This window comes from Aythya fuligula, chromosome 25, assembly GCF_009819795.1.
Source record: "Aythya fuligula isolate bAytFul2 chromosome 25, bAytFul2.pri, whole genome shotgun sequence".
NCBI classification, from domain to species: Eukaryota; Metazoa; Chordata; class Aves; order Anseriformes; family Anatidae; genus Aythya; species Aythya fuligula.
In genome coordinates, this window is record NC_045583.1 from 2,475,274 (window position 1) to 2,489,951 (window position 14,678).

The following is a 14,678-nucleotide window of genomic DNA, read 5'->3' on the forward strand; positions in this document are numbered from 1 at the left end:
GTGTCAAGGGGTGCTGACATCGCCGGGCTGTGTTCAAGTGTGCTGGAACAATGGGGAAGTTCCTTTCCTGGGGCAGTGCAGTGACATGCCTAGAGTAGAGTACTCCTGGGAGAGCAGCTTTGGTGTTTTTCCATGACATCACAGGCCGCAGAGGTCTCTGGAGGAGAGAGAAATGCTTGCAGGGCCATGAGCTTGTTGTGATCCCTCCCAGGGCGACAGGACCTTGCTTTGCCATGCTGAGATTTGGTAGCAGCATCACTGCTCCCTTGGTGACTGCATCGCTTGACACAGATCTCCATTTCCAGATGGCTGTGAGCGAGAGGCACTGATCTGTGAGGTACAGGTCCCCTGAATGCTGGTGCACCATGTTTTCCCCAAAATAAAGCTCCTAAGGCACCAGCACGCTGTGACTGAACACAATGCTGTGGCTTTTCTGCAACCCTTTAGAGACCAGCCAGCCAGTCCTGGTTCATCCAGGAATTTATGTTCTCCTGGTTGACATTGCTCCTTGGCAGAGGACAGCACTGGTCATCAATGCAGTGGGTGGGCAACAGCACAGAGAGGTTTAAAGGATAATTCCTTGCATGAAACCTTCCAAAGGTCAGCCCTGTGCAGTCTGGCGTGGTGTGGAGGCAGATGTAGGCCAAGGGACCGGTGAGGACAGGAGAGTAGGGCTCCTAAGGGGTTCTCCATTGTGCACATGGACAAATGAATCCAAGTTCATGGATTCACTGAAAAGGCCCAAGTCAACTTCAAAATGTTGTGAAAGTTTAGGGATTTCAGTTCTTTTTCTTTTCCATTAATGCTGGGGATAGAGTTCAGCATTTGAAAAATCCTTGTGAGTGAGGATCTCTGGCCCTAATTTTCCTGAAAATATTCCTCCAAACCACTGACTCTGTCCTGGGGTATCCCAAGTGAGGCACCCAGAGTGGACTCAAAAGTTAAAACTACTCAGAAGGCTTGAAGTGAACAAATCTGCCCTGAAAACCTTGACAGTTTATAACATAAGGGGACGGAGTGAAAGCATTTAGTGTCCTGTGCTGGGCTGTTCAATAAGGAGTTCTGTCTTATTAAATCTTACTTGGCAAACGAATCCAAACTAGCTTGCATATGAACATTCGTGTGGGCTGAAAACTGGCTTGAGGACCATAAACAAAAGAAACGAATGCCATCAATCTATCGAGTTGGAACAGGCATTTGGTGGGGGCACGGGGGGCAGAGTTAGAAACAGGCCTGCATAGTCTCCTCCTCGGGGATGGAGTAAGGCAGTAAAGACCACGTTAGAGACACCTCCAGGTGATACCACACAAGGACCAGCTGCAGATTCCTGTGTGGGAAGGGAGAGTCCAAGCCTGACTCTTTTCTCAAATGTACCATGTTTTCACTTGCATGACTTAATTGGCTTCATTCCTGCTTTGCACCAGCACAAGAATAAACTCAGGCACAACATGGAGCCCTTGGTCCCCTGTGCACCTGGGGGATGGCACAATCTCGACGTGATGGCGCTGCTTAGACAGGAGTGCAGGGAGTTTATCTGGGCACAGGTTCTGCCTTGACAATATTAGTGCTTGAGAAATGAACCAGAGCAGGAGATCAAAGAGGAAGGCTGACACGCACAATAAGGATCTGGCAAGGGGAAAATTCCACCGGGATATGGACATACATGTTTGTCCTGTCCTGCCAATGGGCAATGTTCCTGCCTCCTAATGTGAATGATAAGGGCATCATCGTGTTGTCTGAGCGCATGACATGAGCGATCATGCCCAACAAACAGCCTTCGGGCGTGCCATGGAAGTTGTAGCATGACCAAGAAGCCCAAGATACAGGAGGGGGTGGGAGCCTGTGGTAACTGAACTACAGCAACCATGAAGTGGTAAACCATGAGTTTGTTCCAACTTGGAGTGTATTGGGAATGCAGATCAAAGCCTGGAGGAATGTTCCCAGAAATCACTGGAGGGGGAAGAAGGGGGAAACAGAATCTAAAATCCACCAAACATGCAAGCTTTCCAAAGCAAGCCAGCCAACTCTGGCTCCCACCCGCCTTCCACCTGCCCCTTCTCTCCCTGTTCCATCAGTCATTTTCAATCCAAAGCTTTCCCTTCCTGCCAGCTCACCTACCATGTAAGCTCCAGGACAGCCAGACACGCAGCTGAACCAAGTCTGCCTGTCCTAAAGAGAGACCTGAGCAGGCTTGGAGCAGAGCTGCTGTGCCATGGGCCAGGTGTAAGAGCAGCTCCCTGTCCCCTGCGTGTTTGGGGCACAAGGGAGTGCTGCCCCTTGGTCCTTCCTTGCAGAGTTAGTTTTCTTCAGGCCACAAAAGGAGGCCACAAACAGAGCTGTCTCAGGGGAAGTCACACTCGCAGCATCACTCCAAATGTTATTTTTCCCTTTTAAATGGGAAGGAAATGATCATTTCAGTGAATTTCCTACAGAATCCCTTTTCTGGAGGTGTGTTTAGGTGCCTGCCTGCTGGGCTGGGAGATTTCTGGATAGTCAGAGTGAGGGGACAGAGGGATCCAAGTGCTAGGGACATTGACAGGTGACAATGAACAGAGGAAGGGCCACGCACACAGGGAGCCTGCTGTGTCTTGGAGCTCTTGTACGAACTGACCCAGGAGCTAACAACACAGAAGCAGGCATTTCTTTATGGTGGCCACTCATCCAGATGGACAGGACACCAGAAAAGCCCTACCCATTCCTGGCCTACTCTTAGAGAGAGGGCACAGCCACGGCCCCTTACCTGGGACACCTGGCTGCCACCACAACATCATGCTGTACCTCCAGTCCTGGGAAGTGGAGCAAGTCTCCCAAGCCCAGGCTCCCAGACCTGTGTACACATCTCGTCCATGTACCCGTAGGAGAGCAAAACCTCAGCCTGTGTGTATAGGCGCCTCTCACCTCTGGTCTGTGCATGCATACAAGTAAGCACAGCCCATCTTGCACCCCAGCAAGGCTGGCAGCTGCCTTGGGAGGCACATCAAGTGGAGTGGCTGGGGCTGGTGCTTCCCTTTGTGCCTGGCTCAGCACGGGGCTCCACACCTCGGGGAGAGGAGGTAAAGGGAGAAAAGAGTCAGAGGCCAGAGGTGAGCCAGGGACACACCACAGTCTCTGTGTGGCAGAGCCAAGGACAGAAGCAGAGCAAGTGGGGTCTGGCTGCCTTTCCTGAGGCTGGGGGATGCCCTGTGCCTCTAGATTCACCCATGGACAGTGCCCAGTGAAACCTGAAGGCCTGTTGTTCCCTCTTGTTCTGCTTTTCTTGTGGTGCTGAGAAGCCACAAACTGGCCCAACGTGTGTCCCGACAGCAAACCCTATTCCAAGGTCAGGAGCCCCAGCTAGGGCTCCATTCAATCTCCACACTCCCGTTCTGCTAGCCCTGGAAGTCCCAGCTCCATTTTGGGTCCTGACAAGCAAGAGTGGGTCCTGCAACCACTTGAACATTCCCAGGAGCATGAACATAAAGGCTCACAGCGGCCAGGAAACAAGTCGAGAAGCACGTGTAACCATGAGCACATGTGGAGCCCTGCAGCGGAGGCATGGGGGCAGACAGGAGCTCAAGGAGGGGAGGACAGGCAGCCCCTCACAGAGGAGCTGGTGCAGCCTGGCAGGACAGATGCTGGGAGCGGGCTGAGGATGCCGTGCAGGAACACCCCCCCTCCAGGCGAGCACTCCAGTCTCCTGGACAACACTCCCTCCCATGTGGAAATCAGCAATCAAAAGGAGCAATTACCCCAAATCACAGCCCCCAAGTGACAAATAGCCCAGCCTGCCAGGCAGCTTGCATACTGCAAAGAGGCAGGTTATAACCTGCTCACACACATTAAAGAGACGACCCTGTGCTGTTTATGCTGTCGGAGGCCTAATTACGGGAGTAATTTTCTCTAGATTCCCGAGGGGAGAGACAGGGAGGGAGAGAGCTTGGGCACCCGCACAAGCCTGCTCTGCCATCGGTGAGTGTGACTCCTCAAAAAAGCTCAGATCCTCTCCATGACCTCTGCAGAGTCCTCACTATAATGTGCTCTGCTTCCAGCCTGGATTATGCTGCTCATCGTCAACACCTGTCTTCCTCACAGCCAAAACATCTAAAAAGAAGCAGGCTTTGCCAATGCTAAATGAACACAACACGCTTCCCAGCATCTGTGCCCAGCTTCTTGAATCTGCTTTGGAGTTTCAGAGAGACTGGAGATGTGCCTGGTCACAAATGATGTTTGGTGTCTCCCTTGGGAGATGCAATATTCCAGCCTGAGTCATGAAGACCACAGCAAGTTTCTTACCCTGTGACTATGGAGAAGCCCAACCTTGACATCTGTCTGACCACTTGGCGACCAGAAAGTGAAGCACAAATGCAGTAGTAATTCGGGATAAAGAATCGGGTTGCTGAACCAGTTTTCATGGGTTTTGGCTGATGGGCCTTGGGACTTGGTACATGCTTGTCCTCACAGAAGAAACAGAAGGAGAAGAAGACCCTCCTCAGGTCAACCCTAGGCTCAAGAGGCCTGGACTCTGCTCCTGGCTCAACCACAGGGTCCCACCATGGTCTCTCAGGACCACAGTCACCTTCAGAGAAAGGGATGCGAATGGTTTTTTGATACGATTGAAAAATCCAGATCCTTGTTAATGTCCCAGCCTGCTCTGGACCTTGCTAAAATCTGAGTGCTGTGATCAGATGACACTGTGCATCAGTGAATCCCACAGGTTTCCTTGGAGAAATTCTTCCAGCCAGTTGTGTATGCTGTGCCCTGCTCTTTGTGCTGTGACTCTGGTGGTCCCAGTTTGTCTTCCTCTCCTGTCCCTTCACATCCCCCTCTTCCCCAAACCAATTGTCCCTATCCGTGTCTTCCCTCCTACGGTTTTCTCCAGACACAGCTCAGCCAAGAACCACTTTTACTTTTTCTGTCCTGGTTTTGGAAGCCATGCTCAGATGATCTGGCCCTATTTTGACATTCACCTGGTGTTCCCTATCTCCAGTACCCTTCCCAGTCTCCCCCCACAGCAGTAATACCAAGTTCTCATGTGCTGAAGGAGCTGGGTCTCAGCTGCTACACAGGTCACAGGGCTGGGAATGAGGGAGTGGAAGCAAATCAGGTGGCATCAGGCTTTGATGGACAGGGCAAAAGAGGGCCTGCAGGGTGCAGGAGCAGATCATTTGTGGACAAAAAGCACAGATGAGGGTCCATGATTTAGGGATAATCATCCCAGGACCTATGCATAACCAGAAAACAACTCTCCCCCTGCTCCACTCTCAGTGCCAGGCACCTGGTGTAGAGCAGGGTCTGAGGGTTGGTCAGTGCCCGAAGCTGAGGTCCCTCACAGCCTGTGCTGTAATTTCTGTGGAGCGAGGTCCTCTGTGGGTATGCAGGGAATTACTTCAGCCATGAGCACTCACTGGATGCTGAAAACACTGGATTCAGGTCTGGCAGCAGTAATAATCTATTATTTTCTTTGCCTGTTCCTCAAACTGTAAGAAGGGGTCAAATGCAAGGGTTGCCCAAGCACAAAACTGCAGCCAGGTTTGCAGGTGTCGCGGCATCCTCCCCAAGAGGCAAGACGCATGAATTGCTAAGCCTGCAGACAAGGGACTGCCATTACAAGGATGTTGACACATTACTGGCTCTTCTTTTCACTGCAGACGCCTGTCTGGAAACCAGATCTCCAGTATCCCAGGGGAAGCTTTCTCTGGCCTCTACAGCCTGAAGATTCTGTAAGTAACTAACTCACCGCCCTGTGCGCAGCCTCCACTGCCCCAGCAACCTCGTGCCAGGCACTGGTCTTATGATGGGACTTGCAGCCCTCCAGAGCAGGATGCAAAGGCACAAGGTGCTGTGGTGCCAGTTGTTAAACCCACAGTGGCTAACATGCCCCTTGGTGATAGAGGGGCTGCATCCCCCCGCAGGGACCACCAGGCATGCCCTGCACTGCTTCCTCGCTTCTGCTATGAGCAGGCCACCTCCAGAGCACAGCCCTCCATGCCATGTGAAAACACGGCATGGGAGAATCTGCAGAGGTTCAAATTTTGTGTAAAAACTCACCAAACCCCCTGATGTGGCATCCCTCAGATGTGGTGGCTCCAAAGTGACCTGCCCCCAGAAGAGTGGGATGCTTGAGCAGCCCAAGCTCAGCCTGCCCAGAGGGGGACCTGTGCAGCTGGGTCCAGGAGCACTGCAACCATCGGGGCCATGCCTGAGCACTGCCTGCCCCAGTAAATGGCCACCCACTTCTGTCCATCCTGTGGGGAAGGGCTGGGGCTTCTCACACCCTTGGGAAGCTCTGAGTGTTGTCCTATGGGCCAGGGGTGTCTCACTGCTCCTGGAGCTTTCTGCATCCATGAGACAGTCCCGCAGGGCCTGTGCAGGGTATTCAGCTGGGAGTCCCTCTTCCTCCCTTTCAGGCACCATCTTAAAAAAATCTCCTGCAATAAACATTTCATCCCCAAGGGGATGTTTTGAACTCAGCCGCAATGTGAAATTGTTGTAGCCGGTCCAGTTTATACAGAGTGAGCAGGTACAAACCTGCTCCCAGGATTAGAGAGTATAGGGCTGTTTACTACGTCTTCTGAAGATGTAAAGTATGAATCCTGCCCTAAATCTCAGGGCTTAGAGATTTATCCATCCCCTGCATTAGGCAACAAATCAAAGGAACTGAGGAAAAACCGCAGCTCTCCCACCCAATTTCAACAAGAGGAACTTTCTACTCCAGGAACTCAGGAGCTTTTAAAGCCGCTTTTGATCAATTTCTATTTGTGTCAGGCCCAGGTAACTACCTATTGATGCAGAATATAAGAGTGATGCCTCCCATCCGGTGCCAGCAGGGCTCCCTGCAGGTTGCAGTAATGAGAGGAGTGTGTTGCCTCTGCCCGCTGCCAGCCTGAGATGGGCTCACAGACACCAGGAGGAGCAGGTTGGTGAGCGACCCTATTGCAAGGAGAGGCCTGAAGCACTGGAGACAGAGGCAGAGCTGAAGCTGGAGACCTCGTGCCTCAGGACAAAACACCTTGCTCTCAGCCAGGCTGAGCACAGCGCACAGGGTGACCACCGGGTTGTCATACCAACCCTCTGGCTGCAGGCTGCCCTAAATTTACACCACTGCCATGGGCTCTCATTTAGAGAAATCCCTGCTTCTGAAAAGCAGGGCACTGCCAGCCCTCATTTCACTGGGAGATTTTCACTTTACAAAGCCTCTGATTCTTTTCTGGTTTTCCAGGCTTACAGGGGTATATGTTGTGCTGCCACGTGCCCTTGCTCTTATTGCTGTCTGTAACAATACCAAGGGCTCCACAGGACTGAGGTCACTGGTGGACCTAGCTGTGAGTGCTCTGCAGTCCCTATTTCTCTAGGAACAGCACTCACCTGCATTCATATCACTGTCACCATGACAGTGAGGCCAGCATTGAGGGATGTGGAGAAGATAGGCTGGACCCATGCAATCTGCTGGAACAGGACTAGAAAGTTTGCCGAGACAGACCTTAGAAGCATCCAGCTTATTCACATCAGGAGGGCTCTCGGTAAGGTTGAGGACTCTCACTGATTTCTTCTGCTCAGCAAAAAGGAAAAGCACGATGTGCTGAAGGGGGCAGGTGAAGGCCGCCTGCTCTGATCTCCTTGGAACAAGAGTGTGTGTGTAGGGTGCCTACAACAGCAGCACCACAAACTCATTTGGTAGGGGAATAAAAATTACCAAAGCCTCCTGTAGGAAAAGGTGTCTGGTTGTTGGAGGGAATACAGAGCAGAGCCCGGAGAGAGACCGTGGTGCTGTCCTACCCTGATCCCATGCTCTGGGAGTGAGCAGAAAGTCTTGCTCCCCCTTCCCAAGCCATTTCTCTGCCCTGTCTTCTCTCTCTGTTCTTCTTAGCTCTCATCCAAGCCTAATGTTTCCTGAGAGCAAGGTCTCCCTGGTGAGAAGGCTTTCCTGAGATCTCCCTCTGACCCAGCACTTTGAAAAAGAGAGCAGCTTCAATCCAACAGGACCTAGCAGAAATGTGAGGCTAATTGGAAAGTGCAGTGATTTATAAGATACTGTCATCATGGACACTGGACAGATATTGGGAAGATAACCAAGTGTGAGAGTTCTGTGAGTTGTGTGCCTCACGCAGCAGCCCAGAGGATGCAGAAGTGTGCTCTGAACTGGTCATGTAAAGTAGCTGGAGAGCATAAGTCTGGCCCCAGCTGCATCCATGTCCTGTGCAGAGCACAGCATTTTGTGGTGGCACGAGCTGCTCGTCACGCTGCTACCCAACCAGATCAGATCCTTGCTCCCTTAGGACCAGTATAACCACTCCTGCAGTCATGTGCTTCTCTCTGCACTTTAATCTCCAACAACAAACCACACATCTTGAAGGAGGTATCTGCTGAGGGAATCTGAAAAGCCCATGAGGCAGGAAAGATCAGAGGAATGCCGGGATGTGAAGTATTAAAAGAGAGGAACAGGGAGGAACGTCCTTGTCTCTTCACTTTTGATACAGCCAAGGCATTGAATTTGTACCTAACCATCCTGGTTCAATGGAAAATCAGGAGAGAAGTGGACTTGGGAAGGCCAAGTCCCCTGTCAGGCTGTTCACCACGTGTCAGATGCACACTGAGCTGGGGGTGGTGAGGTGGGGTGGAGGAGCAGCACACCAGCACTGATCCTCCTGCTCCTCTTTGTGCTGGGTTGGCCTTGGCTGGGCCACACTGTCCTGCTGACATGGGGCAGTGGGAGAGCAGACAGGGCAGAAGGCTCAGGAGGGTCACAATCAGCAGACACAGTGGGAATGCCGAGCACTGAGACCTGCAGGGTGTTCACACAGCACTGCTCCCCCATGGCACAGAGCAGGGCTGGGGGTGTTTCACGTGTAAATGTGCCCATGCCCTCCTCCTGCATCTCCTGCACAAGCTCTGCCCTGCCAGGTCCACGATCATCAACCCTGGTTCTCCTTCCACGTTTCTGACAGGGTACTGTAAGCCTTGTGATGGATGCCACAGGTGCTCTGTGCAGCCCAGTGGGATGGAGATGCTCATCCAGGTTGACAGCTCCCATGCAAGGACCAACACAACTTCTCGGGCTCCTGGTCCTGCACTGGGCACTGTGATAGGGCACTGGGTCCTGTAGTCCGGTAGTGAAAGAAAAAAAAAATCACTTTTATTAAAATACAGTGAGAAGGATCAGGGGTCTGGTGATGAACTAAAGGAAAAAAAAAGTCAGCTGAGGTTACTTACCCTCAAGGAAAGGTGAATGAGGACAGATGTAATCCGTATAGGACAAGCAGCTGCTGCAACAAGGAAGGAAATACATATTCCCCATACCTGAATGACAGGACTAGCAGGCTTTGGAGCCGATGGCACCAGGGATATTCAGGACAGATTGCCTCCGTGGATGTGCATGCTCTGACACAGGTTGGCTGAGGTGTGACAGGTAACAGGCATGGCTGGAGGTGGGAATGGCCACCCCAGCCATGCCCAGCTGAAGCCTGCAGGTGTTCAGGAGCTGACTCACACCACACTCAGAGCTCTGGCCTGTGGTGACAGGGGTGTCCCTCAAGGAGACAAGCTGGGAGCTGGGGATGGTAATTAATGTTAATGGGTTGGGGCCTTAGAGCTCATTGCAGTCATGTGCATGCCCACAAGTAAACTCTTGCATGCATCTTGAGCTGTTAAGGGGCCTGGTGCTTTCCCGGTCTTTCCAGAGACTTAATTTATGTTTAAAAAAGGATGGGAAACACCCTGGGAATTCCTCCACAAACCTGCCTGTGCAGATGGTCCTCTCCCTGCCCTCAGAGTGAATCCCAGAGCTACTGGAAGCAGGACCAGATTCTTGGCTTTGCCTCCTCCGGCTGCTTCACTGCACAGAAACCACCTGGAAAGCGGCCATAAAGATAGGCCTGTGCAGAAACCATACAGGGGTACAGCCAGGCAAGCAGGTGTGTGGAGACTTGGAAGAGAGCAAGTAAAGAGCCAGGCACTTCGCTACCAACAAAACACCATGACACAATGGAATGTGCCAAGATCTTCATGTGCTGATCTCTGGGCCCGAACCAAAGGCAAGGTGAGATGTGGCCTCCTTGGCTCCCCTCAGCTGAGTGGAGACTGACAGTGATGGGTGCTGAGCAGTGGTAGCTGGTGCTCTGTGGTCTTCTCTACTGAATGAATCCCTTTGCAAAGAGATTTTGTAAGTGCACCTCTCCCAGGGGCTCTGCTCAGCAGCACAACCAACCCCCACCCTCCCCATGAAGGCCGGTGCTCCAGGATCCATGCTTCAGTGTCAGCATCAGTAGAAATCAGCTCCATTGGCTGTTTGTGTCCTTTGCCAAGGTCTTTCTGTCCAAAACTACCTCCTTAGTCTGTGCTCTCCCAACCTTGGAGCAGCAGAATATGTTGCTTAATCAGAAGTTCTGGAAAAATGAAAACTGCCCTGTCCTTCCAGAACTCCTCGTGAGCCACCTGGACACCCCTCATCTCCATGTTCCTTCGCTGGAACTCCATCCTAACCTGATGTGTGGCCCATCTTGTGCTGCCATGGCTTCACACCGGATCCCACCCTCACACACATATCCCTCATTAAATGCTCCGCCAGGATTGCCAGGCCTCTTATTTTCCTGGCTGAACATGCTGCAGCAACAGCAGTACTTAGTAGCCAAGAAGGGATCCCACACCAAACTCAGCAGGGAAAGACTCCAAGTACAACCACAGCCTGAGCCTGCCTCACCCCGAAATGCAGAGGGCAGAATGCCTGGATGCATCCTCTTGGCTTCAGACCTGGCAGCCCAGCAGGCAGCTGGGGATGTGGGGACGGCCCACCCCATGCTCCATTCCTCAACAAGCTTCAACCAGCCTGTGCAAGCATGCAGACCCAGCACTGCCCACAGCATGTCCGCACAGACACTGGTGTGAGCACTGCCCAGCGCCTGCCCGCAGCCGCTCCCAGCCACGCGCTGCCCGGGTGCTGCCCACGGCTTGTCTCCATCAAGGTGTGCAGTTCTGGGCACCACAGTACAAAAAGGACATGAAACTGTTGGAGAGTGTCCAGAGGAGGGCTACAAAGATGGGCAAAGAGGGGAAGATGCATAAGGAGCAGCTGAGGTCACTTGGCCTGTTCAGCCTGGAAAAGAGGAGACTAAGAGGAAACTCCTCAAGAGGGGGAGTGGAGGGGCAGGCGCTGATCTATTCTCTTTAGTGATCAGCGATAGGACCCGCGGGAATGGTGTCAAGCTGCATCAGGGGAGGTTCAGGCTGGACATCAGGAAGAGGTTCTTCGCTGAGAGGGTTGTCACATGCTGGAACAGGCTCTCCAGGGACATAGGCACTGCATCAAGCCTGTCAGAGTAGAAGAAGCGTTTGGACTGTGCACTTAGTCACAGGGTCTGAATTTTTGGGTAGACCTGTGTGGTGCCAGGAGTCGGACTCGATGATCCTTGTGGGTCCCTTCCAACTCAGGATATTCTATGATTCTAAAGTGTAGGCCTGACAAGAGCAGCCTTGCTCTGCATGAGCCACCCAGTGGCCACTTGCACTGGTCACATCCCACCCTGAGCTGCCATCACAGCCTCTCAGGTGATATAGGACAGGCACTAACAAACCTGGCTGGTGAACACACGTCAAAAACACCTCCAAAAAGGCCATGTTGCTCCCAGGACGGCAGGTCTGCAGATGGCCCGGCACACATCAGGAATCCCCAGACAGACCCTGCCTCTTTGACAACCCTGAGTCCGTGCAGAACAGAAATGTCTTTGAGACAAAGGGAATGGTGTGGCACATCCGAGAGAGAGACGCTCCCATGGGGAGGGAAGAGGAACGTGCAGAGGTTGGAATGTCTTTAATACAGGCTCCAGGCACAGTTGCCTCAAGCAATAACAGCCCTTTGTGCTGGCTGAGTCACTTCAGCCTCCCCAGATGGGGACATTTCATCATGCACAGGCCTGTACCTCTGAGGGCTGTAAGTCTGCTGAGACTGTCTTGTGCAAGGATCCTGGTGTGATGGGACCTGATCCCAGGATTTTTTTCTGGTTGTTCAGGTCTGGTCTCTGCCAATACATAAACCTTCTACTTCTGAAAATAAAATATGACACCCTGGAGCGTTGTGATTTATGCTGACCCCAGGCAGACTGACCTGCTGTGGATGGCAGGTTGCGTGTCCGTGGCTGCCAGTGTCTGCAAGCTCCACTATGGTCACCTGAACAGAGCCAAACCCGGGTGACAGTGGGTCCCCAGTGTGTCCCCAGCACCATCTGCCATGCACACACCCTGGCACGCCTGAAGCTTGGCCCTCATGGCAATGTCTCTAAATGTGTCTGTCTGAGCTGCACACTGGGTTTGTTGGTCTAGCAGCACAGCCCAGTGCCTGGGCCTCAGGAGGCCACAGCACTGGAGAGTTGTTCACAGGTCCCAGGCTCACAGCAGGCTCCCCTCAGCCAAACTGGTGTTGTCTCCAGCCATGGGCAGCAGCAGGACTGTAGATATGCAAGAAAGAGGCTGGGCTGGCTCCCAGGTACAGCAGAGGGACAACAGCAAAGGAGGAGACCCCCAAGGAAGCTTTCTGTTGTTATCCCTCTGCTGTACCTGGGAGCCAGCCCAGCCTCTTTCTGGCTATGTTGAGAGGGCCTTTTATAAAAGAAAGAAGAAGAGTTCCCAGTGAGTAGAACTAAGGCTTTCCTGAGCTTGAGGCTGAATGAAGAACTTCTTGTTTAAACCAGGGTGGCCGTGTCCCTGAGGAACTTGTCTAATCCTGTCTGGAGCTATTTTCTGTTTTTGGCCTCTCTGTATCAAGTTTTGATGATGAGTTATTGGAGGTAATGATGTGCCCTGTAAGGCTTGCTCCAGCCCAGGCATCCAAAAACTTCCGGAGCTGCCTTGTGGTTGTGGAAACAAGCACTGTCCAGCACTCCAGTGGTTTCAGAGGTCTATGATGCACTTGCTTGAACATTGCTTGTCTGCACCAAAACGGTGTGGTATGGGAACCAGCCCATGCTAATATCTGTCTGGAGAGCTTCTCAGTCTGTGTTTTTGGTTGGAGAAAGGCCTTGTAACAGAGGTGAGGCATAAAGGAACCAGCAGTAATATGACAATCGGTTTTGCTTTAATTTTGACAGCATATACTTCTGCCGATCATGTCTAAGTACTGAGCTCAGATTTCATAAAGATCCAATGTGTGTCCCACAAAAACTCCCACCAACTGAGACTCCTGAAACCCCACTCTGTATCAAGAGTCCAGCTGTGCATTATTTTGATGTTTAACAGATCTGACACATTCTCCTTCATTACTGGACTTCAGGAATCAGTGTCCTATCTCCCCAGCCCAACTCAGCTATTCAAACAAACCTGTGTGCGGGACCAGGAACCCAAGAATTTGTGTTGGCCCTTGCATGAGAGCTGTCAGCCTGGATGAGCATCCCCATCCCACTGGGCTGCACAGAGCACCTGTGGCATCCATCACAAGGCTTACAGACCCCTGTCACAAGCATGGAAGGGGAACCAGGGCTGATGATCTCTCCCGTCCCAGCTGTTGCTTGGGTCCTTCACAATAACACTCAATGCCAGCTCCAGGATAGTTCCTACAAGCCCTTAAATGTGTCTTTCATTTGAGAGGCAACTTCATTTTGAGTGTGGCCTCTCTGCTGCTTTTTTGTACTGCATTGAACTTGTCCCCTCTGCTCATAAAAATGGCTCTGCATGCCAGCATTTAATGTCTTATTAAAATCAAGCTAACATCATGCTAAATGATTGTTGCTTGTTTCCCTGTTTTATCTCCTGTGTGCATACAAATAACTTTATACTAAGTCCCCATTTTCCTCCAGAAATGGAAGAGGAGTTGTGTGGCCTGTAGCTCTCTACAGCTTCCCTTTTAAAAAGATTGTCCCTATAACTGTCTTTTTCCAACTTTCCTTTCATGACAGATGTCTTAATCTTCTGTAGTAAAGCAACCGCTCTCAGCAAAGAGAAAATTCCTTGCTTGCAACAAAACTCTTTGGGCTGCCCTTCACTATTAAGGCCATGCTCTGTCCCTTTGACACTGGTAGTAATTACGACAGGCCCCTAAGCACTAATTCTGTTTTCATGTCATCTTCAACCATTCCTTGAAGGTTTTGGAAATAGAAACCTCAGCTATGTAAAACATTCCTTTCTTTAGGCACTTTCCCCTGCCCAGCTACCATGCTGGGATGTGTCTCTCTCTCTTATCCAGAAGAGTATATGCCCATGATGTCGCAGTTCTTGTAGGAAAGGGAAGGTTTCAGGATGAGGCTGGTTCAGAGTCAAAAACCTGGCCCTTTACAGAGACACAGCGATGAATTGTAAATTCATGTACCGATGAACCAGTAAATTCATGCGTGGTGCTCCAGGAGGACAATGGCTGACCAAATCAGAAATACCCCAGGACCTTACCTGCAGTTAGAGCCACTTGGACACCTGCCTCTGGGGCAGGAGGGCTGTCATCAAGTCTCTCTCCTGGTCCTCTGTAAGCTGTGCAGTCATTCCAGCATCCATGGCCTTTCTCCATGTCCTATGCTCACTACCATTTCTGAAGCCCCTCCTGGGTCCTCCTTGTTCAGCCCAACAGATCTCTTCAGAGATTACTCTCTGAAGTCCCTGGCTTGTTTTATTTTCCACTACAGCCCCAGCTCCTGCTGCAAGTTGTGCAAATGCTGCAAAGCCCCTTAGCAAACTGTTATGAAGTGGCTCCTCAACCATTGTGTTGCAGCTGCCTCAAAAGTTGA

General features: G+C 51.7%; 1 protein-coding gene across 1 annotated transcript in view; it reads left to right on the forward strand.

The window, feature by feature from the left end:
• The window catches only part of LGR6 (leucine rich repeat containing G protein-coupled receptor 6), a 125,462-nt gene that overhangs the window by 50,041 nt on the left and 60,743 nt on the right, over positions 1 to 14,678 (forward strand). The window contains exon 3 of the mRNA XM_032203143.1: positions 5,628 to 5,699. Within this exon, the coding sequence (XP_032059034.1) occupies positions 5,628 to 5,699 (72 nt within the window). The remainder of the gene's footprint in view (positions 1 to 5,627; positions 5,700 to 14,678) is intronic.